The following is a 27456-nucleotide window of genomic DNA, read 5'->3' as shown; positions in this document are numbered from 1 at the left end:
ATTTAACCTGTTGTTTTTTTTTCTTGCTCAGAGTTTTGTAGTGTCTGAGATCAATGAGGATGATATTGAATAGATAGCAAATTGAAATTTAATTTTTGTCCATCATGTTTACTCCCTCTGCAGGAGATTGTGTTCCCCATACAGTTTGCTATGATGTAGTGAATGTTGGTAAGAGGAGGATTAGGAGTCATTTACTGTTCCAGCATGGATAACTGAACTACTCTTGCTTTCGCCTTTAACCAAAAGCTTTTATTCTTTGTTTTCCTTAAGACATATCATATCTAAGACACATTACACACAAAGTTAAAGCAATTTTATTTTATTTTATTTTATTGAGACAGTGTACCAGGAGGAGGGGGAGGGAAAGGAGGGAGGTGAGAAGGAGGTGAGAGGGAAGGGCAGAGGGAGAGAGAGAATCTCAAGCAGACTCCACACCCAGTGCAGAGCCCCACAAGGCCATTGTAGATTGTCAAGCATAAGGTTATTCCGGGCTGTGTGTTATACTTACCTGTGTTAGTCAAGGCTTCTAGTCAGCTAGTACCTTCCTGAAAGATTGCTTTCAAATATTTTTGTGTTTGGTTTCTGAAAAGCTCCAATAAGCTCAGAAAAAACCACGATGGTTTCATTTCTGTCATTTCCTCACACATCACAAAAGTCTAGGCATATCTTACAGGTCATCTTGATAATTAAAGGAGACAATTTTATAGGAGAGGACCACAAAAGCATAAATTGCTATAAAATGTTCATTTATATTTATCTTTACAAATTTCTTCATCTGTGTCCTGAATATTTGTACGTTAGATGTTTCGTAACTTTAGGCTTATTGTTACTATACATAAATGTATGTATACATATAGTATGTAGACATTTGATGTGGTGGTGGTTTACAGGAAAAGACATACAATAGATTTTAATAATGTTAATAATAATGATATTAACAGTGCCACCCTACTAGTGAATGATCTGTCACAACTGCTAACTCAGGAAAGAATGAGTGAGCCCTGGTGCTGTTGGGGCCAGCTGCTCTGTCCTTGGGAACCCCAAAGGGACTGGACAGTCAGAGGGACAGCTCCTGGCTGCTTTTGCCAACACTGTCACGAACAAACTCAGATACACTCTTGCGGGAGTAGCCAATAACTCAAGAGAGGAGGGTTTGGAAAAGAGAAAGGTGGAATTTATTTCTGGTACCGGCTGCCGAGGGAGGTGGCAGCTCAAGCCTTAACAACCCACCTATCTGCCTGCAAGGTGGACCCCTGGAGTTTTGCAGGGAGAGGTTTAGGGGAGTAGGTGCCAGAGAGCAGGCAGGGAGCGCATGATCACGGCTGCGGATTAGTATGTTTTCAGCATGTGATCATGGACAGGGATGGGTACCTATGGTGTGTGGTCTTCTAGGCATTCTGTTACTATCAGTGCTTTTCTGGCCTGGCAGTGGGAATGTTCTGGTCATTGCCCAAGACCTTCATCGTTGCCTCAAGATAATGTGGTAGGAAATAAGCACAGTGGATTTCAGTTAGAGCATGAGTTAAGTGGTCGTGTCTATTTCTGGTTTTAACTTTTGGGGTCACTGTGGTGCCAGAGGACTCCCTAAGAACCCAAGATGAAAAGGCCCAAGAGCAAAAAGAAAATCCACATAACCCAGAAAATTCCTTTGCACAGGAGAAACAAACCTATTTAAGTACCTAGGCTCATGTAGTTAACATTATCTTGCTCTGTCACAAAAACTATGTAATCCTCTTAGCTTCCTTAGAGGTTTTATAGTTGTTACTTTTGGGGGGTGGGGATCTAAATTAATTTTTTTTTAAACAGCTTTATTGAGGGTTGCCTTGGTGGCACAGTTGGTTGAGCATCTGAATCTTTGTTTTGGCTCAGGTCATGATCTTAGGGTCTTGGGATCAAGCCCTGCCTTAGCTCTGCTCTCAGAGGGGGGAGTCTGCTTGAGATTCTCTCTCCCTCTGTGTGTCCCTCCTCCCACTTGCTCTTTCTCTATCTAAAATAAATAAATCTAAAAAAAAAAAACAAACCAAAACCCACCAGCTTTATTGAGCTAGAATTTGCATACCATACAGTTTACTCCTTTAAAGTGTACAGATTTGGGCGCCTGGGTGGCTCAGTCGGTTAAGCAACTGCCTTCAGCTCAGGTCATGATCCTGGAGTCCTGGGATAGAGTCCCGCATCGGGCTCCCAACTCCACGGGGAGTCTGCTTCTCCCTCTCACCTTCTCCTTGCTCATGCTCTCTCTCACTGTCTCTCTCTCAAATAAATAAATGAAATCTTTAAAATAAATAAATAAAGTGTACAGATTCATTGGTTTTGTAGTATAGTCGTGGAGCTGTGCAACCATTACCACAATTATAGAACATTTTTATTACCCTAGAAAGAAACCATGTAGCTATTAGTGGAATCACTGTTTTTGTTTGTGTTTGTTTTTTTTTAAGAGAGTGCATGTGTACCTGTGTAGGTGTGAGTTGGGGCAGAGGGAGAGCGAGAGAGAAAATTCTAAGCAGTCTCCATGCTCAGTGCAGAGCCCCAGGTGGAACTCGATCCCACACCCTGAGATCATGACCTGAGTGGAGACTGAGTCAGATGTCTGGCCAATTGAGCCACCCAGGTGTCTCTAGTAGTCAATCCTTATATGCATTCCTGATTCTTAATGTGCAGTAACTTTTCACATGATTTTATGTATTTATGTATTTGAGATGTGGGGAGGGGCAGAGAGAATTTTAGGCATTGAGCCTGATGCAGGGGCTCGATTTCAATCTCCATCTCACAGCCTGAGATAGTGACCTGAGCCAAAATCAAGAGTCAGACTTAACAGATGGAGCCTCCCAGATGCCCCACTTTTGCATGATTTTAGATGCTTTTGTCTACCTGCGTTTCCTTTAATCTTCCTGTTCCTGTTCCTTGTAAAGTTGTACTGTCCTCCTCCTATGAAGTAGCTAATGATCTGTTAAAAGACCAAGCTAATAGGAGAACTTCTGGTTTATTGGAATTTGGAAGGAATAATACAGACCTTTGTGATGTAAATCTTTCCTCTTAACCAGTGTTTTAAAATTTAGATTTTGGACAGTGGTTATTAATCAGTGAGCAGGACACATTCCATTTCAGGGAATAAAGAAGATAGCCCCAGGAAATCCCTTATTTTACTGGCTAGTTGTTTACCCCAGCTAAATTATTTCCGGATGTATCCACAGAGGCCCTTCTTGAAAATTAGTACCTGTGGGGTAGCCCTGGTACCTGAAATTCTGTCTTTGTAGAAATTCATGTCCACCTATCCCCTTTTAAAAATTTATCTCTGGAAAGGGTAGTGCATAAAAATATTATCTGCCAATAACATATTAACACGATTAATTTTACCAGTTTACCCACACAGCAGAGTTCTGAGGGCTTGACTGTTTAGCAGGTGTGTGTTTTGACAGGGAGGACTGGAAGAGGGATCCAGATTGAGATGATGATTGAGAAGGGTGTTGTATCTGGAATGGGGTGGGCAGCTCTAAAAAGAAGAGAGAGATGAAGATAAGGTAAGAAGAGATTAGATTTCACCTAGATATTCATAATTATTGCATTAACTCACGGAAGCCTAGATTTCATAAGGTATGCAAACATTGTTTTACGACTTTGCATTGTTAGGATCATTCAAACACACTGATGACTGAGGAGTATGAACTGTATAGTACAATATAACTTTTACCTCTTAGTGCTATTGAAAAAACATGTTGAGGGGGCGTCTGTTGGCTCAGTTGGTAGAACATACCGCTCTTTTTTTTTTTTTTTTTAAGATTTTATTTATTTGATTGAGAGAGAGAGAGAGTTATCACAAGTAGGCAGAGAGGCAGGCAGAGAGAGAATGGGAAGCAGGCTCCCCGATGAGTAGAGATGCAGGGGCTCAATCCCAGGAACCTGAGATCATAACCTGGGCTGAAGGCAGAGGCTTAACGCACTGAGTCACCCAGGTGCCCCAGACATGTGGCTCTTGATCTTGGGAGCCTGAGTTTTCAAGTCCCACATCGTGGGTAGAGTTTACTTAAAAAATAAAAACAAGAAAAATCATCTTGTTGACCTTCATATTATTGTAGTTTCTGTGATTCAGATTTGTCTTTCAGACTTTCTATTTTTTGTGTATATTGTAGTTACTGTACATATTGATTATTTCAGGCAATAACCACATGAAAGAGGAAAATTATGCTGCCGCCGTGGATTGTTACACACAGGCAATAGACCTGGATCCAAATAATGCAGTTTATTATTGCAACAGGTAAACTAGCACTATTGTGGCAGGCTTGAAGTTCTTAAACTGTCATTTACATTAATAGCTCTGAAGGAGAACTGTAAAGTTCATTTTGAAAATTTTGAAAGTTCAGAAATGTATAAAGAAGGAAAAATAAAACCTCATAAAATTACCGCTTAGAGCTAATCACTGTTACTCACCTTTGGCATATTTTGTTTAATGTGAGTATAATCAATTTCCAATTCATTGGTATTCAGTAGCCATGTCATAAACATGTCCTTAATTTGTTGAAACTCTTCATAAACACTATATAAACGTATATAAATCAATCTATTTTTACCTCTTCATTTTTTTCATATTTCCAGTACCTATCATTGTGGCTGGCAAAAAGCACTCTTTTTTTTTTATATAAATGGATAAGTGTACCTTAATTTATTTTATTATTATTTTTTTAATGTACCTTAATTTTACATAACTGCTGACCTACTGGACAACTTTGAGGTTGTTCATTTTTCTTCAATGTGATGAAGCTGTAGTGAACAACTTTATTACTCAAATTATTTCCTGAAATTTAGGTATTCTGGACTTTGGATTTTATCCTTGGACCTGCTTTCATTTGGTTTAACAGGAACTGGTTAAAAAAATATTGTTGATGCTAATTGCAAATTTGTTCAGATTTCTTTGAAAAATTTTGCAAGCTGATTTCCTTCCCTAGGAGTGTATGAGTGTATATGTTTTTGCCATATCCTTTTCAGCACTAAGTACCTGAGTTATCGTTTATTGTTGTTAATTTAATATTACTTTTATTTTAATAGTAATTGTTCATATTTATATTTACTTACTGGTGAGGTTGGACATTTTTCAGATGTTGGGCATTTGTGGGTTTTTTTCTTTAAATTCTCTTTGTACCTGTGCCAGGCTTTAGCCGGTTTGACCTCGTAGTTCTTTTTTCCCTTTTCTGCCCTTTTTGACAGAGGGTCTGACCTTTATAGGTTGCATTTCCCAGGCTCCTTTGTCACCTCGGTGTTGTCTGGGTTCAGCCACAGAAGGTACTGGCAGGAGATTGGAGGGTAGAGGAGGAGAAAAGTTGGGGTATTCCTTCCCCTCTTTTTGCAACAGGGTGTTTATCCAGCAGGGGCTGCTTCCCATTCTTATCTCCAGACCCCACCCAACACACCTGCTATGGGTCCAGCTTTTGGCAGGTGATGTTGGGTTTTTGACTCTGCACTTTGTCCTCTGTCTTAGGGATGGTAATGGCTTCCTCTTGTTCCTCATCTCTGGGTTGCTGCACAACGATGCCTATTGGCATCTCAGCTCTTCTATTAACTATGTAGTGAATTCCCTGAGCTAAATTAATCTGTTTTATATGTTAAAGTTCCAATAGTACTTCTGCAGTGATAGAAATGTTCTGTTTCTGCCTTCTTCAATACAGTAACCACTAGCCAGAGTAGCTTTTGACCATTTGCAGTGTCGTTAGTGCAATTGAGAAAGTAAATTTTTAGTGTTTAATCGATTGAAGAGCAATTTAAATTAATTGAATTGCAATAGCCACATGTAGCTTGTGGCTGCTGTCCTGTATGGCATAGCTGTATATTAAAGATATAATCCATTTGTCCTAATTACACAGCTTTTTGTTTACCTTTTAATGTTTTTATATGTAAAACTTTCAAGTATTGGTGTAAGCAAGTTTGTTTTTCCTTTCTTTTGAATATTCTTCTGATGCTTTTAATCTTAAAGCTCTCCCCATTTGTGGACTTGACAAATAACTTTTCTTATTTTTCCTTCACATTTATTTATTTATTTATTTTAAAGATTTTTTTTATTTATTTATTTATTTATTTATTTATTTGACAGAGAGAGAGAGAGAGAGACAGTGAGAGAGGGAACACAAGCAGGGGCGGGTGGGAGAGGGAGAAGCAGGCATCCCGCTGAGCAGGGAGCCCGATGCAGGGCTCTATCCCAGAACCCTGAGATTGTCACCGGACCTGAAGGCAGACACCCAATGACTGAGCCACCCAGGTGTCCCTTTCCCTTCACATTTAAATTTTCTCATTGCAAGTGTGTTTTGGTGAATGTTATCTGGAACTTTTCATGACAGGATATAAAAATTGCCTTATATAGTAAGTTCTTAAATTTGGGAGAGATTATCTTTCATTGAGTTACCATATCATGTTGAGGGTATTCATACCCTTGTGAGGTCATCCCTTCTCCCTCGCCTTTTCTTTTCTTTTTTTAAAAATTATTTTGTATTAATATGGGGCGCCTGGGTGGCTCAGTGGGTTAAGCCGCTGCCTTCGGCTCAGGTCATGATCCCAGGTCCTGGGTTCGAGCCCCGCGTCGGGCTTTCTGCTCGGCGGGGAGCCTGCTTCCTCCTCACTCTCTGCCTGCCTCTCTGCCTGCTTGTGATTTCTCTCTGTCAAATAAATAAATAAAATCTTTAAAAAAAATTATTTTGTATTAATATATAATGTATTACTTGTACCCCTTGGTACAGGTCTGTCAATCATCAGTCTTAGACAATTCACAGCACTCACCATCTGCACATACCCTCCCCAATGTCCATGACTCAGCCACCCTCTCCCCTGCCTTTTCTTTAGAAAAATCTTCCTTGTGTTGACACTGAATTTGTTTTCCCAAAACCCCTGTAGCCAATCTCAGTTGACAGTTCTTATTTTTATTCTTGAGGGCAATTACAGAATGATCCTTCTTTTTCATATTAGTACCTTACACTTTGAAGTTTGTTACCCTGTTCACTTGAGTTCTTTTCTCCACATTATATGTTTGCAGCTTCTTCAGTTACACCTCGGATAATACAGTTTTATGTTTTGCACTTTTGCTCTAAATTGTTCAAGTTTACCTGTATGTGTAGTTCCCAGGAATCTACATGGAATTTCTGGAATTTGCCTAACCACAACAGTCTCATAGGGCTCTCATTTAACCTACTTCTAGATAACATAGTTATATATTTGCATTTTGTAGCATTATTTATTAAATTCATATTTTGCTTTTGGCTTATTAAAGTGTCTCTGTTTCACACATTCTCTTTATTTTGTCATTCAATCGTATTTTCATTTGATAAATTCTTGCCAAACACCTGCTGTTGTACCAGTGCTGTCACTGGAGGTATAGTTGGTTTTCTGTACTCAAATGCAGAATCTTTTATTTTATCCCTATAGACTTTTATCTTGTTAAAGACTCTTATATGTATGACCCTTAGTCTTAACGTATTTGCTTTTGCTCCTAGTTTCATGTCATCCATAAACTTAAGAATGCCATATATTATATTATGTCAGTTACGAAGTCAACTAAGAGAGAAATCACAGGGAAGTGGTTAAGAGCAGGGGTTCTGACCCAGACTCTTTTGAATTCTGATTTCTGGCTCTGACACTTACTAAGAATGTGACCTTGAGCAAATTACCTAACATATGCATGCCTTAGTTTCCCCATTAGCAAAATATGGATAATAGTATCTACCCCATAGGACTTTTGTAGAGATTAAATAGTTAATACATATGAAGTACTAGGAAGCTGTCTAGTAAAGAATGTTTTACACAACAGTATTATTATTGTGTAATAATACTATATAATTGTATGTTATAATTATATATCATTAATTATATACTATATTAACTAAATGTTATTTATTATATCATTAATTCTGTTATAATATATTTAATATTATCATTATTATTTATGCAATCTGAGTTTTTTTGCTTTGATCAGAATATGAAGAAAGACCCAAATTTATTGGGGTCCAAATATATTGTCAGTTGTCTTTCTCTGTCTTTCTCTGATTTACTAGTCTGGTAGTAGGCCTGTTAAAATAAGAAAGGAAATGATGTTAGACAGGAGTTGCTCTGAATGAATCTATGTCATTTATCTTCTTTTTTTGGGTAGGGAGAAGGTCCTCTTAAATTTTTTGAAAGACTTTGAACTTGAAAGAAGTTTACAGTAAATACTTTTATATCCAGCCACACCAAGATTTTTGCCTTTAATATTTTACTACATTTGCTGTGTCACATGTTTTTTTACCTATTTGTACACCCTCTATTCATTAGTCTGTCTTATTTTTGATGCATTTCAAGGTAAATTGCACCCATCAGTACACTGTCCCCCTAAATACTTCATCATGCATGTCATTAATAGAGTTCTGTATTTTGCATTTTTTTCCTTTGAGGTAAAATTTACAAGTCGTAACATACACAAATCTTAACTGCACTTTGCCTGAGTTTTGACAAATGCATACAGTTGTGTAACACAAAACCCCCATCAAGCTACTGAAAATTATGCATGCCCCTTCAGAGTCAGTTGCCTAAAACACCAGAGGCAGCCACTGTTCTGTTTTGTTTTATTTACCTACTACAGATTAGATTTGTTTCTTTGAGAGTCCCACATAAAAGAAATTGTACCATATATACTTTTAGGTGTGTGACTGTTTTTGGTTAGGTTGATGGTTTTGAGATTCACTGTTTTGTTGCTTGTCTTATTGGTTCTTGTTTTTAATTGCTCAGGCATCCTCTACTGTTGGCATGTACACAGTTCACCGAGATGTTTTCCTATTTATGGTCATCTGAGTGCTTTTGGTGTTTTGTTTGTTTTGTATTTTGTCCAGAATTTGTAGTTATTATTTGTGGAAGATCCTTATGGATCCAAAAGGAAGTTAGTTGTCCATACTAGAAATCTACAATTTCCTTTACCAAAAAATCCCTTTATTAATGTGTCCTAATAATCTAGCCCAGAAAAATTAAAAACCCATATACTTTGTGCAAAATGAACTTTGCAAGCTGTGTGTTTTATTGTCTGTCATCAGATGACAGAGATATATGTTTTAATTTATATGTTTTAATTTTATTTATGTTTTAATTTAACATGAAAATTTTTAATTTAACATGAAATATTTGAAAAAAAAATTAATAGTGTCACTAAATGTTATGAACAGATATAGATGTTATCAGAAAATTGCTTGTTTATAGACCACAGTAAGCCATACACTTTTAACTATGAATATGGTAAATTGGAGCCTAAATAAATCATTTACTTCAAATGAGATTAGGGTTCATGAATAGTCTTATGTTTACTAGTACTGGATTAAAAGAGATTCTTGTGCTTGCTTTTCATGTAGCTGTCATTAAGTTGAAATCAATAATCATGCTCATCTTTTTCATTTAAATAGTATTTTTTTTCCCTGAGGAGTTCAGTAATAGAGCAAGCAATTTAGTATTAAATAATTAGAAAACTTTATTTGTATATTTAATACAAATATTGACAAAAGGTTAAAAAAATTTTAGACCCCAGTAAAGTTGTAGATATCTCAATAGTTTTGCCAGCTACTTCTTGCATTTCTCTTAGCCAGCTGGCTGCCAAGAATTAGAAGCCTGGAATAGTAGATCTAAATATTTCTTTGGATATTCATTTTCACAGTTTTATGCCTATTCAAAATATTGTTCATATATTAAACTTGCTAGCATGAACTGTAGTTTTCTTTTTATAGAAGTGACTTTCTTATATGTTAGAAAATAATCACTTGGCATATTTCTTAACCATGAGACTTTCTCGTCTAGTTTATCTTCTGTTTTAGCTTTTAGGATCCTAAGGATGCTTTAGGTTCTGCTTAGGTACCAGGAGAACCTGAGTCCCTTCTTGAAAACTCATTATTTATTTTTGCTTTTTTTCTCTACTCCCAGCACTCACTGATCATGATATATAACATTTATGTCAGTTTATCATATGTTGTGCCTTATTTTATTTTCACACTTGTTTTATTTCTTCAGAAGAAAGGCAGAGATTGAAGCTTGTATATTTTTGTATCTCTTATAGTACCTAGCACGGTTCCTCATAGAACTTCAGCCAATTTTTGTTGGATGCATGGAGGACTATAGAAGAACTGTAAGAAATTTCCAGTGATATTGAAGCGACGACACTCACTTTAACACTTGTATACATAAAACAACAAATGATTGAATACAGGTCTAAAACATTTCCAAGTACTTTATAATATGAAATGATATTTTATATTAAGCTAGCTAACTTTCTGAGTCTTCTATCCCTAAATGGTACTCTTACTTCTTTTGTACAACCTCATTGCTGAGTACGTTACTTTACCCATAACTGTCTCCTATTTCTGGAGTGGATGGATGGTTGAATGACTGAGACAATAAATGGAATTAAAGGTGTATAGGAGAGAGTCAGAGCATGATGGAGATAATTTGTCCAGAGGCCTCTCAGGTGATGGAGAATTGGAGATGGATCTAGATTTGATGGATAGGTAGAACTTAGATGGAGGATGGGGGAAGGTATTTTAAGTTGGAGAACATAGTTTAAAAGGCACGATTAGGGATGTTAGTAACAATGTGAGCTCTGAGAAAGACTGAAACAGAGACCACACTGTTTTTCCCTTTGTTTTACTCCACCTCCATAAACAGCATGTAGTTGTTAGGCTCACTTGGATTTGAACTTGGTTCGTGGAATTTGGAGTTGAATCTCAGGTCAGCTGTGTATTAGCTCCATGATCTTGGGCAGCCGCTTAACCTTTCGAGCTTCAGTTTCTTCACCTGTAAAATAGAGATAATACTAACCAGGTCATAGGGTAATTGTGAGGAGGGATAATATATATAAAGCACCTAGCATAGTTCTAGGCTTTCAATATTTGTTTCTTTCAAAAACAGTGTAATTACCAGTTATAGAAATGGGTTTTTGCTCTAACTTATTTATGCATGACCTATGGTATGGGAGATGTAAGTTACCTGTGATTTTTCTTTCTGCCTTGTCTTCTATAAAAATAAAACACAGGTTATATTCATGCTCTTGTTCTAACAGGGTAAAGAAGGCGAGGGTGTCAGAAAACATGGTGACTCTGACTGTATTGTTCTATTGGAATTTCATTAGTCATGCCCTGATAACCAGACAGCAGGGGCAGAGAGATAGGCCACATTGATATTCAGTTCAGACACTGACATGTTTGGCTTCATCTCACAGAAGATTTTAATATAGCCCAAATTCTCTTCCCTTTCCTGGCCTTAGAAGTTCAGGTGCCTGTTCTATTTTGAAAGATCCTAGCTTGCAGTTTGTGATCTAAAGCTAAAGCTATTAGGCACCTGGGTGGCTCAGTCAGCTAAGCGTCTGAGGTTGGCTCAGGTCATGATCCCAGGGTCCTGGGATCCAGCCCCGCATTGGGCTCCCTGATCAGTGGGGGGCCTGCTTCTCCATTTCCCTGCTGCTCCCCCTGCTTATGTGCTCTCTCTCTCTCTGTCAAATAAATAAATACATAAATAAAATTAAAAAAAAAAAAAGAAGCTAAAACTATCAAGATTGAAACATAGTCATCCTCTTCCCTTCTGCCCCTTCTTTCTGGGTCTGATTCTCTCTGCCTTATTCCTTTTCTTTTTATCAGTATCTGAAGTGAGAGTCAGGGTGTCTTCTGCTCAGTTTACCTTTTCTGTATACCTCCCAACAGCTCATTCGTTCCCTCCTCCATTTCTATCACTACTCCTTTAGTCCAGGTTCTTAAGTTTTGCTAAAACTAGTGCTACAGTAACTTGGTTTGGTTTCCACTGTCCACTTGCACTCCCTACTCCAGTCTTCTGACAAAAGGGTCTTTCTAAAATGTGCAATTAATCATCTAATTTTTGCTTTCTTCTTGCTAGACCCAAATACCTATATGATCATATTTAAACTCCTCAGCATGATGCATAAGATCTTTTATAATTATGCATTTAAAAAATATTTGGCTGCTTTTGTTAGCCATTCATTTTTAAAAATAGATTATTTATTTGAGAGAGAGAGAGAGAAGACACGAGTTGGGGAAGGGTTGAAGGATGGGGAAAAGCAGGCTCCTCGCTGAGCAGGATTCCTGATGTGTGGTGCGATTGCAGGATCCTGGGATCATGACCTGAGCCAAAGACAGACGCTTAATCGACTGAGCTACCCAGGCATCCCATCATTTTCCTTTTTAAAATTTCATTATTTTCACTGTTCTTCCTACTCCATCCTTCTTTCTACTCTATGCATATGGAATGTGAAATTTGCTGACATGCTGACATGTTGAGACGCCTCTCCATGCTTTTATGTGCGCTGCCTAGAATGCTTTCTACCTTATTTAACTGGTCAGCGGCCAGCCATCCTTCAAGACCCTGCTAGTGTTGCTTTTGGAAAGATTTTCTAAATTTTTTTTCTTCCCAATCTCCTGTCCATGCTCTGCACACTTCTCCACCATGTCCTATGGAATGGTGCTGTCCAGATGGTAGGTCCTAGCCACATGCGGCTGGTCAAATGTAAGTTAAACTTAATAAAATAAAAAATTCCATCCCTCAGTTGCACTACCATATTACACGCACTGTTTAGCCACATGTGGGCAAGGGGCTACTGTATTGGATAGCACAAAAAAAGAAGTTACTTATCACAGAAAAGTCTATTAGCTCCTGCAGGGTTAACTATACTTTTCTCATGTTGCCTCTCCCTTTGATGCTTTGTTGATACTTCTTTTGATTCAACTGTTGCACTTATACTACTATTTATCTACATGTGTTTTTCTCTATTAGTGACAGATTGGAGAGCAGAGATATAGCCTCTTCATCTATGTGTCTTTGGCTTGGATTTCAGGGTTTAGCATATTATAGTTTTCAACAAAAGTTTGAGTTGAATTGATGTAGTGAATTTTAGAAGGGAATTGCCTCCACTTGAAAGACTTCTAATACTGAAACAGTTGTATGTCAGCATGTTTTATAAATATATACATAGATATGTATTATAAATAATATAGTAAGTTTATAATATATATTTAGGAAAATAAATTTAAAGCTATTTAAAACGCATTTCAACTTACTGAAAGAGTAATACATGAACATCTTTATATGCTTATTATAGAGTCGAAAATAGCTAACATTTGCCATGTTTACTTCCTCTTTCTTTCTCTCTTTCTGTCTCTGTGGGGGTGTGTGAGTATGTATTAAGTTTTCTTGCTGGTCCTAAATCCTTCAGTTATATCTCCTAAGAATGAGAATATATTCTGCCTAATTATCATGCCATTCACCTGTAGGAAAATTAGTGTTAATATTGACATTTCTTCATTTGTCCCTAGAATACCTTCAATAACTCTGTCTTTGACCCAGAAGCCAATCAGTGTTTGTGTATTGCATTTTGAGATGTTACTTTTGTCTCTTAATCTAGAATATATTACTGGTTCTTTATTTTTATTTTTTTATGACATAGACATTTTTGAAGAGTTTAGACCAGTGATTTTATAGCATGTGCCATAATCTGGCTTTGTGTAATTGCTTCCTCATTATAATTTTAGGTTAAAGTGTGGTATGAAGCCCACATAAATAATTTTGTGTGCCATTTATTACATTATAGCAGGAGGCACATAATTTCTAACTGTCCATTAGTGATGATTCTAAGTTTGATATCTTAGGGTAGTGGCCATCATATCTATTATTCCTTTCATAATTATAATTAAACCTTATCTGTAGGGTCAGATCATGTGAATATCCCATTCCCCAGCAACCTTTTACTCAATGTTTTACCATCTGTTTATGATCTTTCTTTGAATCATTAAAACACTGATGGTTACAAAATGGTGATTATCTGATTTTATCATTTCTTTTACATGTATTTTCTCACATATTTCTGTAAAGAAGAGCTTTCTACTCCTCTCTTTTCCACTTTCCTCCTCCTTCCGTCTATCCCAACTTTCTTGAGTATCATCATGGACTAATGAATTTTTAAAATCGCTATTAAATATGTTATAATTGCCATAATTTTATTTTTGGCACTTTAACTTATCCCATATTTGGCTAGTGGGAGCCCCTTTAAACTGGCTATGGTGTCCTTTTATATAACTTTGTTTTGAACATTTTCTTGCTTCCTGAGACAACAAGGTATTCCACATTTGCCTTGTACATTCTTTGCCCTAGACCTGAGCTCAGCTATTTCTACAAGTAGCCCCTATTCCTGTTAGTGGAAAATAGTATTTAGAAACCAAGATCTGGTCACAAGATGTGATCATTGCTACTGAAGTGTTATTGCTTCTTCAGTAAACAGAGCTAGGGAATATAACTTTTGAAGAATCTTTGGTTTATACAGATACATTCAATTTGCATCTCATTGTCACAGAAATCTCCCTGACCTTTCCCCATTTTATGTGGATTTCTTTTCTTCCGCAGTGAAAATCCTGCTTTCAAACAGCACCAGTATATTTAATTAGGTCTACCCTTCAATACTCTTCAGTTGATAGTACAATACTAATATTATACCTCTAGCAAGCCTACTAAGTAAACTTCACAGTTTCTTTTCTCCTTAGAGTCCATCTGATTTAAGATATATACTCAGAATACTACTTGAAAGTTACTTGATTTCTTTTTGATCTATAGTTAGCATCATTTTTCTGTTTGACTCAGTTGCAAGGTTTGCTTTTTCATCCTTTTTGAAGTCTTATTCCCATTTTTATCCCATCTACCCCATGCGCACCCATCCTCTATGAGAGTGAGAATTTTCATATACGTTTGATTTCTGAACCATGTAAATATTTTCCATAAAAGTAAACAAACAGGATGGTCAGTAATAATGACTCTGTCCTCAACTATGCTTTTTGCTTCATGTCTGATATTTGTGTTCCTACATCAACTATTTTTGCTTGGTTTTCAATTGGCCTGATTCTTTTTCTATCCTTTTCTTTAACCTGTGTGTGATTATGTTCTGGTGAAATGTATACAATTTGAGAAACTGATTTTTATCTAGGTTACTTTGTAGGTGCTTTTATGTTTGAATTGTTTTTCTGCAATGATATTCTTTGGTTCCCTCTGTCTTCCCTGCTTTTTTTTTTTTTTTGCCTTCTATGGTATTGATTGAGTTATTTTTTTTTTTAAAGATTTTATTTATTTATTTGACAGAGAGAAATCACAAGTAGGCAGAGAGGCAGGCAGAGAGAGAGGAGGAAGCAGGCTCCCTGCTGAGCAGAAAGCCCGATGTGGGGCTCGAACCCAGGACCTGGGATCATGACCTGAGCCGAAGGCAGCGGCTTAACCCACTGAGCCACCCAGGCGCCCTGATTGAGTTATTTTTACTTCATTTTTTCTTTCTAATTATTTGGAAGTGATACATTCTAAGTGCCTTCTTTTAATGGTCATTTTTTAAAAAGGATTTTATTTATTCATTTGACAGAGATCACAAGTAGGCAGAGAGGCAGGCAGAGAGAGAGAGGGGGAAGCAGGCTCCCCGCTGAGCAGAGAGTCCGATGTGGGGCCTGATCCCTGGGGCCTGATCCCAGGACCCTGATACCATGACCTGAGCCGAAGGTAGAGGCTTAACCCACTGAGCCACCCAGGTGCCCCTTAATGGTCATTTTTAATGTTTATCCTTCTCATGCTGGTTAGTTTGTGTTGAATGTTCAATCAAATAAACCCATTGCTCTTTTTCATATGAACTACCAAATCAGGTTTGTTGAATTCTGGACTTAACACTTAAATTTTTTTTTCACTGGAAGGAGACTATATGTTTATTTATTTTTTTTAAATTTTATAATCTTAATTTGAAAAGAGAGTCTCAGTCATCCTATATGAAGAAAAATTGAGAGAAACTGGAGTGACCACCACCTTTCCTTCATAGCCTGCCATTACCCTCCCCCCACACCCCTCCCAGGAACCTATGCACTGTTGAGGCCAGGAATATTATTTTGATTACTGCTCTCTCCATTATGCCTAGAAAAGCATCTGTGCATTAGCTAGACCTCAATAGATATATTAGTTGAATGAATAAGTAGAAATATTTAGTCTGCAGAAGAGTGAATGGGGCAGTAGTGGGAGTGGGATGGAGGGCAGGAGACATGGTGGAATGTTTTAGTTTGAAGAGCTTGCATCTAGGATAATCATTCTGCTTGTTTAGTACGGCCCTGAGGGTTGAAGTGAGCATGACAGCAAGAAAGCAGAGGGCTTAATCTACTATCAGGATTGTCTGAAGGAATAGGAAGGAGCTTTATTATACCATCAGCCCCTGGAATCAAGTTATTCCAGGGGAGTTCTATTAGAGGTAACTGGAAAAGATTCAATAGTCCTTAATTGCTCTGAGATTCTGTGATAGTGGATGGAATGCATTGCCATCCTTCATTTGCAGCCAGATTTAGGTACACAGGTAGGTTAAAGTTTCATCTTAGACTTGCCCGATGATGACCTTAACCCTAATAGTAAAGTGATCATCTAAGAGCATAACACCGGGTAGCCATCATTTCTGCATGCTTCCCTAGTAATCCCACAAGTCCTGGAGCTTTCATTTTTTGGTTTGGGCAAATCAGAAAAGCAATAAGTAGATAGACTGCTTGTGTGATTTGCTTATTTGTCTTTTCTCTAGCAAAACAGTGAAAGGCAGTCTGCATATTTTCTCTGTATTTTACTTTTGAATTATCTTTTTGTTTGATTATAGAGTTATCTTAGTTTGATTTAGATACTTACTGGCAGTGATATACAAATTGGGACAAAGAAAATGTAGTTTTATAGTACTTAACAATCTAAATTAGTGTCTTGTGGTCTGCTTCTAATAAAAATCTCTTCTCTTTCTCTTAGGGCTGCTGCTCAGAGTAAATTAGGTCACTACACGGATGCAATAAAGGACTGTGAGAAAGCAATAGCAATTGATTCAAAATACAGCAAGGCCTATGGGAGAATGGGGTAAGCTCAGGCAAAATGTTCACTCATGCCTTACATCTCGTCTATTTGTACCTCCTCCAGGAGTTTATGCTTGGAATCCTCTCCTTCATCTTCTGCAACACCAGATTTCCTACCTCCAAAAGTGACAGTGACTCCATGCAGAAAGTTCATAGGAAATCACCCATTGGAACTATCCTTTTCCCAGCGAGGCCATTTCCCAGCTCTTCCTTCTCTGAATGGCTCCCTTGGCTACCTGTGTTTGCTGTCTCATCTCCCTCAGGTCTCATTTGCTCTCCACTTACTCTGATAGGGCCTTCATCTCTGTCACTCTACTGACAGCCGTGTTCAAAGTCACCAGTTGACTGTATTTTGCCAGGGCCAGTGTTCACATGTGTATCCTTAACCTGCCCCATGTTTTAGTATTTGGCATGATTAACTTTTTTTTCTTTTAAAATTTATTTAAGTAATTTCTGTACTACCCAACTTCACAGCTCTTCCAACTGAGTTGCCCAGATGCCCTGGCACAATTAACTTATTTTTTATTTTATTTTTTTTTTTTAAAGATTTTATTTATTTATTTGTCAGGGACAGAGGGAGAGAGAACGAGCGAGCACAGGCAGACAGAGAGGCAGGCAGAGGCAGAGGGAGAAGCAGGCTCCCTGCCCAGCAAGGAGCCCGATGTGGGACTCGATCCCAGGACGCTGGGATCATGACCTGAGCCGAAGGCAGCCGCTTAACCAACTGAGCCACCCAGGCGTCCCACAATTAACTTATTTTTGAAATACTTTATTCTCTCCACTTCTGTGACCTCACACTTCCTGGTTCTCCTTCTACTTCACTGGATGCTCTTTCCCAGTCTCTCTTGCTAGTTATTCCTTCTCTACCACTTCTAAATAATGGTTAATTTCAGGGCTCTCTCCTCTGATGCTGTCATTTTTCTGTTCTCTCTTGTGATTGCATCCTGTCCCATGCTTTTAAATTCCATCCATAGTCAGTATTCCTTATTCATGGATTCTGTATTTAGGAATTTGCATACATGCTGAAATTTTTTTGTAATCCCCAAATCCGTAATCACTGTGCTTTTGTGGTCATTCACAGAAGGGTAAAAAATTTGAGTCACCTGTTAGCAGAGGTCTGGTGAGATGGTACTCTGCATTTTTGTTTTAGCTTTCATGCTATCAACAAGTGTCATTTTCAGTCTTTCTAGGGCTGTATTTTTTTTCTTTTTGCATTTGCATGCCTTTTGTGATTGATTTCCCTGTTTACAGTGGCCCCCAAAATGTAGGCTGAAGTGTTGTCTAGTGTTCCTAATCACAAGAAGGCTACAGTGTACCTTATTTTTTTTTAAAAAGATTTTATTTATTTATTTGACAGAGAGAAATCACAAGTAAGCAGAGAGGCAGGCAGAGAGAGAGGAGGAAGCAGGCTCCCTGCTGAGCAGAAAGCCCGATGTGGGGCTCGAACCCAGGACCTGGGATCATGACCTGAGCCGAAGGCAGCGGCTTAACCCACTGACCCACCCAGGCGCCCCTACAGTGTGCCTTATGAAGAAAACATAATTTTTGATCAGAAATGAGTTGTGCTGTTGGCTATTGGCTAATGAATCATTAATATATAATTTATATATATATAATGCATATAATAGATATAATTAATAATATATATTAAATAAGGTTTCTTTAAAAAGAAACACATAATATAGATTATGTTTTGATCTGTTCATGAAAATGTTGTGATCAAAAGCTCAGAGGAACACAGTCCTCTATTCCCTCGAGGAACAGTTGTTCAGTATTTGCTAATTTATTGTTTGTTATATTCTTTATAGAATATAACTACCGTTGTTAACGAGTTTCAACTGTATATGAAGATGCAGCTCTTAAATTACATGTCTGAACTCCATACTCATATATTCAACTGCTTTTCATGTTTGATGTTTGATAGGCATTTAAAGCTTCCCCTGAGGCAAATAATACATTATATGTTAATCTAAAAAAAAGGGGAAAAAAAGCTTAATATGCCCCCCAAAGAACTTTTGTTCCCTTCTTAAATCTTTCCCATCTCAGTAAATGGTACCATCATTCACCTCCCAGTACCAAAAGGTCAGAAGCCTAGGAGTCATCCTTCATTCTTATGCCTGGCACAACTAATCTATCAGCAAGTCCTGTCAATTCTGGTTTCCATATATATCTTGAACTCAAGCAGTGAATGTGGTCTTGTTTCTAAACCTAGTTCAAATTACTGTCTCTTACCGAGGTTACTACTGTAGCTTCATAACTGGTCCCCCTGCTGCCATTCTGCCCATACCCATGGTGATCATCTTCAGAAAAGCCAGAGTGATTATTCTTTCTTTTCTTCTTCTTTTTTTTTAAGAGATGGGGAGAGAGAGGCAGAGGAGAAGGGAGAAGGGGCAGAGGGAGAGAGAATCTTAAGCTCTGCACCCGGCACAGAGCCTAACGTGGGGCCCAGTCTCACAACCCTGAGATCATGACCTGAGCCAAAATCAAGAGTCAGAGGTTTAACCACAGTGCCCTCAGAGTGAATGTTCTAATGCATAAATCAGATCTGTCACTCCATTGCAACCACAATAAAATCCAGACTCCAAACCTTACATGGTCTGGCATCTCATTATTCCCTGACATCATCTTTCCACACTTTATTTTCTGTGCTCTCTCCTTATCAGCTTTTGTCTCGTTCCTTAAGTATACCAAACACATTCTCAGGGCCGTTGTGTTTACCATGTCTTCTTTTCAGAATGCTCTTCCTTTGATTTTTCATGTAACTGCTTTCTACTCATCACTCAGGTCTTTTCACTGTGGCTGTCTTTGAGCAGCTCCCCCTTTCCGTAATATTATGATTTTATTTGTGTGTTTATTACTTATCTTTCCAGGTAGGATGGAATTTTCTTAATCTAAAGGACTTTCATCTTTCTCATTGTGAACTATAAAATAGTATCTGGTATGAAGTAGGGTTTCAGTAAATACCTACTGATTGTGGATCCATTGAGGACTCCAAACAAAGATCTTTCATTGTTGACGAGAAGAAAGTGAATTAGGTTCTGAGAATTTTTCTGTGGTTAGACACTGTGTTCTGTCTTGATCAGACATCTGGGCGCTAAGTCATCCAAGAAAGAAGTGGAGTAATTTGTTAAAAACAAGTCTATACTATAAACAACCTCAATATTATCTACCCATATATGCCAATATCATATTAGTTCTTAAGTAATTTTCTGATAAATTCTAACTAGGTAGAGAATAACAAAATAATGAACTTTTTGATCTGTGCCTGGGATAAAAATGCATTGGGTTGTAAAGATGCTAATTTTATCTACTTCACAGCTAACATGTCTTCTTTACAAGTCCACTGATAATCCATCGCCCATTTTTATTTTTTATTTTTTTAATGGCAAGTTGATATTTATTGTGGCTCAGTGCCTTTGTTAGGAAGACGGAAGAAAGCGGGACATTCAGAGTCCTTAAGATGGTTTTAGCATCATGGAGTTACAGTGGCCACAGGTTGTTAGCTCACATCTTTGCGGATCTTTATCATTCATAAGGCAATTACTTCACATATGAGGCTTACAATTGGAAGGGTAGGTAAGTTTCATTTCTTAGCATTAAATTCATGACTTATAGGCCAAAGTTGTCAGCAAGCAGAAAGGAGAGAGTCCAGACTTACAGAATCTTGGAATTAGAAGGAATTTTCGTGATATTTGCCTGAATCCTAGTACAGTGAATCAAGTAAGCGTAGTCTGGATTCAAATTGAATACCGAGATAGATGTTTAACTATTGGTGATGTCCTGATATTCTTTAATCATATATCTTCTATTCTCATGTTTTCTTCTTTTCAGATTGGCCCTCACTGCCATAAATAAATTTGAAGAAGCAGTTACAAGTTATCAAAAGGCATTAGATCTTGACCCTGAGAATGATTCTTATAAGTCAAATCTGAAAATAGCAGAACAGAAGTTAAGAGAGGTATCTAGTCCTGTAAGTTATTAATGGCAGATGAGGGAAATATTTTCTGTCATTCTCAATTTGTTATAATCAAATTATAGTGGTTGGAATAATTCTCAGCTATAATTGTTTTACAGACAGGAACTGGATTGAGCTTTGACATGGCTAGCTTAATAAATAATCCAGCCTTCATTAGTATGGTGAGTATATTTCCTTTTCTTCTCTCTGGCTCTGTTTTCCATAGAGCTTTATGGTTCCCAAACTTTTAGAAATAAATACTGGAGCTTTTGTGATGATGGTGGTGGTAGAGTGGGGACACAATGTTCTGGCTCAGATTTTTAACCTTTGTATCTCTTTGTGAAAAAGACATGGAGAGACTTCAGGAAGCTCACAGATTCCCTGAAAATGTATAAAAAATTTTGTATACATGTGCACGTATGTATTTTTCTATGGAGAACTGTATTTTTCATCCAGTTGGCAAAGGGGTCTGCTTATCTACAAAAGGTTAAAAACAACTCTTTTCCATGAAAGTAGCCCTAGGAAGATCTTTAATAATTGAAGTCTGAGTAGTTTGTCATGGTACCCTAAGTTCTCCTCTCGTGGTCTGCTTACTTTCGATCCTGAGTTTATTTGAACTTTTAGTAGAATCCTCAGATGTATGTATTTTGTCCTTCAAAACAACAAAATGACTCATGGATCTTTTTAAAAACACACCTGCTCTGGTCCAGTTTTTGGAAACTCTGATTTAGTGGCTCGGGATGTTACCTCCTTGAGTGATTATTTCTGGTTGAGAACCATTTGTTCCACCACATGCCATGCCCTTGGAAGGCAGCAGTACCACCTGAATTCCTCTTTGGTTCTTAAAAAAAATGTGTCACGCATCCATGGAATCATTGAATTGAAATGCACAGATGGCTCACTCTCAGTGAGATAAAGAAGTCTTTTAAACAATTATTAGGTCTGTAGCAATTAGCTGTTTACAATTGGTAGTTGAGATCTTTGTAGATAGTAGGTAATTTTTGAATCACTCACTCTAAATGAGGTGTTAGGAAAGCCACCACTTGCTTTTAATTATCAGAGAGATAATTATTTGGCTGACTTGCACATAATTCACTATTCTCATGTCTCAGGATTGAGCCCATCACATTTAAGTTGGTCTTATCTACATGCCAGCAATTATAGGTCTCTTCATAGGTTTTGTGACATTTTTAGCATTGTTACCCATTTCTAGGCCTCAGGTTATGCTATTATAGTAGGATGTGAAAATCGATTTTTTTTTAGTTTCAGATTTGTCTTAGCCCTCAAGATGTTATGTACCAAAGTGAAGTGTTGCAGAAGGTGGCAGTTAAAAACATACTGTGCGACTTGTGAAGAGAGTGAGGTCGATAGACAGTAAGAGGATTTTTGGAGAAAGCTATTGGAGTTACAGAGCCTTTTTCCATGTATGAGGGAATGAAGGGGGCCTGCCCTCCTCTGAAGCCCACAGAGAGCGCTTTTCTGGCCCACTCAGAGAGCTTTCTAGATGGCCCTCAGTAGGCTGGTGTCTGACCTGCTGGCTATAGAAGCCTGTGTGGTTTAGCAAATAACTATACTGATGGCAGTGGAGTGGAGGGGTGTTTTCTGTGGACCAAGGTGAGCACACGTGCTCAGAAGATAGTCCATTGTGATCTGCCCGGAAAGGCCTCTTGGAAGGTGACAGTACTGTAACAGAGTCTCTAGAGGAGGACTACAAAGAACCTGGGACTAAAGGGAAAGTCATAGTGTCCATCCAGAGTAAGTTACTCTTCTCAGAGGATAGATGAGAAATACCCAGAGGGGTGGGGGTGGGAGATGTTTCTGAAGGACCTTAGAGCCCCAAGAGAGATCCCAAGTAGTTGTAAACAATCTGTACGTCCAAAGAGCACCATTGCAAAACCACTGAGATAGTACCAGTCATCAACTTTCCTGTACCCCTGACTCCCAGGACTCTTGTGTAGCCTGCTGGCGGAAGAGGCACAGAAGCACTGTGGTGAAAAAGAGCAGGCAGTTGTGCCTCTGTCCTCTAGTGTGACTGGCCCATGCGAAGTAGGCCCAGGCCGGGGAGGGGAAACGCTTTGGCTGTAAATGAAGTGTTATGTATATGGTTATTACAGTGAATAAGATGTGTAGTACTGAACCAGAGGTCATTTTCTAACTTAAAGCGACTAGAGGGGGGCACCTGGGTAGCTCAGTTGGTTGGGCATCGGCCTTTGGCTTAGGTCATGATTCCGGGGTCCTGGGATCGAATCTGAGGTTGGGCTCCCTGCTTAGTGGGGAGTCTAATTTTCCCTCTGCCTCTGTCCCTCCACTCATCCTCTCACTTTCTCAAATAAATTAAAAAAAAAAAAAAAAAAAAAAAGGCAACTAGAGGACTGTTTACTTAAAAGCGACCAGAAAAGCCCTAGGATCTGCTCTGTATTTCCTCTAGGTCCTAGAATCTAGAAGAGGATGAACTGCTTTTACAGAATCAGATTGAAAGGGCTGTGAAACAAAAGGCTTTCTATTTATAGCTCATAAATCCTGCTTTTTCTGTGTAATGTCCACAGTACTTGTGTGTTGGTGCAGAGGCACTAATCCCAACCAAGACTTGAGAAAAGCTAATGAATTGTTTGCAAGTAAGTCAGACCGTTCTCTTTATGGCAATGAAAGCAAGTGATGGCTTTTTCCAACATCTCATGTAGGGTCAGTAAATCAAAATTACCGTCTACAAAAGATTTAGATTAAATGTTACATGAACATTTAAGGCAAAACAAAAACAAAAACCAAAAACTGATATGCTTTCAAAACAAAGTTTTACAAGTGACCAGAGCTGAACCAGCTGAGCCACCCAGGCATCCCATTTGCGATGTATTTTCAATGCCATTTTTTCCTAGTACTTTCTCTTTTTTTACATTCATTCATTTTGTTTAAAAGTACACTAAAACTAGGGGCGCCTGGGTGGCTCAGTTGGTTAAGCGTCCAACTGTTGGTTTTGGCTCTGGTCATGATCTCAGGGTCATGAGACAGAGCCCTGTGTCCAGCACAGAGCCTGCTTGGGATTCTACCCTCACCCCTCCACTTCATGCACATGTGTTCTCTCTCAAAAAAAAGTACACTAAAACTCTTAACAATGTTAAAACATACATGGTTTAGCTTTCATTCCTGGTTTGTTTTTTTAAATCTTGGTTAAAGATCCTTAAATATTAACTGCTTTTAATGGGAGATGCCATTTTTCAATTCCAGGCAGCAAGTTTAATGCAGAATCCTCAAGTCCAGCAGCTGTAAGTATATTTTCCCTCCCAGCTGCCAGGTTCCTAATTTGAGCACATCAGTTCCAAAGTGATAAGTGGTAAATGGTAGATAAATGCCAGCCAATTAGAACTTGGAGCCATTCACATTTGGCCTGACTTCCTACACAGTGCGAGTATATTTAACTTATTTCTCCTTAGCCAGTATCCTACTTGTTAAAGAATATATGCTCATTCCAGTGATGTATCTCTTGCCTATTCTAGAATGTCAGGAATGATGACAAATGCTATTGGAGGACCTGCTGCTGGAGTTGGGGGACTAACTGACCTGTCTAGCCTCATCCAAGCGTAAGTGTTACTTAAATAGAAATAGTAAAAAAAAAATTGTTTGATAGCTTGTCTCTAAAGTGAAGGGACCAGGGTTTTCTTTAAAAAATTTTTTCTTTGACTATTAGTTATCAGTGGCTTCACTGTTACTCAGTTTAAAGAAGTTCATAACTTGGAATTTTCAGACTAAAGGGCAGGAATTCAGAAGATCTGTACCCATGAAAAAGTTTTCCAGCAGATTTGAATAGCTACTCAGGATGTAGATGAAAGTCAAATATCTGCTTAAAGTATGTACTAATTTAGGTATACTCATATATTTAAAAATGGTGTATTCCATATATTAATGTCCCGACAATTTAGGAGACTATTTTATTTGAACTTTTTCAGTGCATGTCATCACCAGAGGAACTCTTTGATCTTCTCATGACTTGAGCACACTACCTTCACTTCCACTCACATTGCTTAAGATTCTTTTCTTTTTGAATTGATTTTCGCATCTGTGTGTCACGTTGCCCCTGGAAATTTTATATGAAGACACAAGGACCATTTGCTTTTTGTGATCGCAACCATGTAACCCCGCTTACAAGATTGCATTTTTACAGTGATCTTTACGTGGCACGATTATAGTGATATGTAACTCTTGAAGATTATATACTCAGGAATTTGTATTAAGGTTCTTTGCCTTTGTAAAAATCATTTATGTTAGGTAACATATATGTAACCAAAATGGATGTGACACCTATCATATGGTGATATATAATATATATATATAATATAATATCATATTATATTTGAGTGCCTGCAATGAAACCATGTACTAGTCAGCCCTTTGGTTGTTTATGGTTAAGCATTAGAGGGGCTGGATTTCACCCTGATTTCAGGAAGTCACTTTTTAGCATGGTTGTTTTGTTTCTTATCAAGAACACTGAACTATAATAATGCTATATGGAGGTACTGGTAGCTGGAAGATACTAAAATCAGGAGCCTTAGATTGGTTTTTATAGAAAAAGTTCCCTTTGAGTAACACCCACATCCTCTGCGGTTCTGTCTGCATGGGTATGATATGACTGCAAGTTCCCTAATTCATACCACTTTGCTTCTTTACTCCAGGGGACAGCAGTTTGCTCAGCAGATACAGCAACAGAATCCTGAACTCATAGAGCAACTTAGAAATCATATCCGGAGCAGATCATTCAGCAGCAGTACTGAAGAACATTCGTGAATTGACCAGGGACCCTGGCCCAGAGCACAAATGATTATGACTCTTAAGTGTTTGCTGTAGATAGTGGCCAAAACAAAGACACCTAAAGAATCAATCTGTCTAGATGATAGGTTTGTCATAAATAGACTGAACATAACATGACTCCTTTGTAAACAAATGATCAGTAACCCTGTGGAGTGCCAGTATAGTACTGGACAGGGTTCCATTTTCAAATCTTCATCATCATATTTGTATATTAGACCTAATAGCAGAGTATATTTATTGAACAGTAGGGCTGTTTATTGGTGAGCTTTCCAGCTCCAGATTCCCATAAGCAAACCCTTTTGAGTTTGATGGAGATGACCAAGAGGACAGGTTTCTCATGCTGGTTTATAAATATCCTGGCCACTGAATAGCATGTCTGGAGAAAAGAAATTTGTTGTCTAGGTTTCATTTTGATAGTGCTGTCAGTACTAAATATAGATCACAGGGGCCAGTACTATCTTTAATGCTGCTTGTTCTGAAGGGTAACACGGAATACTAAGAGCTGGTGGAAAGCAGCATTTGGTGCAAGGGTTGTTTTGAAAAGAAAAATAGATGCTGTGAATGTACAGAGTGAAGGTAGGATGTTCAGGTTTTCTGCATAGTTCTTAACTAATCTTGCCTGCAGTTTGGTCTTGATAACATTAGCATGGCCAATTACTCTAAGTACATAATAAAATACATTTAGAAATCCTTAATGGTACTGTTTAGGTCCTTTGTATAACTGTTCAATTTAACTTGCACAATTTCCCCAGTGGTGACTTTACCATGGAAACTCTCAAATATATTTACATTTAAATAAGCCAGTGGTTTGACCCTCAAGGATTTTCTAAGTGGCATTTAATTATGTGCATATAAATACTGATTTTTTAAAAACTCACTAATTATTTGATGGATTATAAAAACTTCTATCACTAACATTGCTTGTTCATGTAAACCTTTGCTGTAATTTGGCTTGGCATGTTGCTTTTATGCTTAATCTTAATTTGATGCAATGTAAACATTAATAGGGGACTTAAATATTTCACTGAAATCAGAATTCATAGTAGTTAAGAAATGTGGCATTAAGTATTAATGGCATGGCTTTAACTACAGCGATGGTAAGACCATTCTAACTGGAATTTCTTTTGTTAATTATGGAATTGGTAAAATTGGGTGAACACATAACAATTTCACAAGTGTGAGAGATAACTGAAAAAGTAATATAAAATTAAGTCAGTAATACTCATGATGATGAGGACCTTACTATAACTATTCTCCTCAGAAGACCTGGTATCTAGAAGTTTAAATACCAACTTTTCCTTACTTTCCCCTTGTGAGTTTAGAATAATGGTTCTGTAATTTCACTGTAAGAATTCATTAAAAATGAAGTTACAGAGCCATACTTTCAATTTTTATTTAATAGGTCCTGTAGTAAGGCCTAGGAATCACCATTTTAAATAGCATACCAGGTGGTTGTGATGTAGGTCCAAGGACTCTAATTTAGAGCAAAAGTAGGGTAGAGGTATCACCTCAGACCAGCAAATACCTGAATGCCTGCGTTCAGGTTACAAAGATGACCCATATAAATCCATAGTTCTGCCCAGAGAAGAGCAGTACTTAAAATTTTAGATCCTCTGAATTAAATCTCCTGAATTCCATCTAAACCAACTTAATTTTTTATAAATTCAGGTCCTAGTGTTCAAGTGTTAAACAGAATGAAGTACTAACTATTCACATGAAAGTTAGGACTGTTCTGGGGAAAAAAAAGGTGAAAGGGCGAAAGGTGATCCACAATTAAAAATTAGCTACTCCTGGGGCACCTGGCTGGCTCAGTAGGTAGAGCAT

General features: G+C 37.8%; 1 protein-coding gene and 1 long non-coding RNA gene across 8 annotated transcripts in view; one reads left to right on the top strand and one right to left on the bottom strand.

Moving 5' to 3' along the window:
- SGTB (small glutamine rich tetratricopeptide repeat co-chaperone beta) overlaps positions 1-27123 on the top strand; it is a 42961-nt gene extending 15838 nt beyond the window's left edge. For 2 of the 4 annotated variants that reach the window (XM_047730600.1, XM_047730602.1), the window contains 7 exons: positions 4153-4252; positions 16777-16881; positions 20709-20847; positions 20952-21014; positions 24055-24092; positions 24324-24407; positions 25497-27123. In XM_047730600.1, coding sequence (XP_047586556.1) covers positions 4153-4252; positions 16777-16881; positions 20709-20847; positions 20952-21014; positions 24055-24092; positions 24324-24407; positions 25497-25608 — 641 coding nt within the window. In that variant the 3' untranslated portion in view covers positions 25609-27123. The remainder of the gene's footprint in view (positions 1-4152; positions 4253-16776; positions 16882-20708; positions 20848-20951; positions 21015-24054; positions 24093-24323; positions 24408-25496) is intronic. The other 2 variants (XM_047730601.1, XM_047730604.1) reach the window with 2 other exon arrangements.
- LOC125100436 (uncharacterized) lies at positions 1973-20714 on the bottom strand. 4 transcript variants are annotated; one of them, XR_007127553.1, is made up of 3 exons: positions 19842-20714; positions 10668-10776; positions 1973-3490 (listed from the first exon to the last, which is right to left on the bottom strand). It is a non-coding gene; the product is annotated as an uncharacterized LOC125100436 (long non-coding RNA). The 4 variants fall into 4 exon arrangements; XR_007127556.1 differs by having other exon boundaries at positions 19846-20714; XR_007127554.1 differs by lacking the exon at positions 1973-3490 and having other exon boundaries at positions 9571-10776.
- Positions 27124-27456: the final 333 nt, after the last annotated feature.

This window comes from Lutra lutra, chromosome 5 (genome assembly GCF_902655055.1).
Source record: "Lutra lutra chromosome 5, mLutLut1.2, whole genome shotgun sequence".
NCBI lineage: Eukaryota > Metazoa > Chordata > Mammalia > Carnivora > Mustelidae > Lutra > Lutra lutra.
This window is presented reverse-complemented; position numbering and strand designations above follow the sequence as displayed.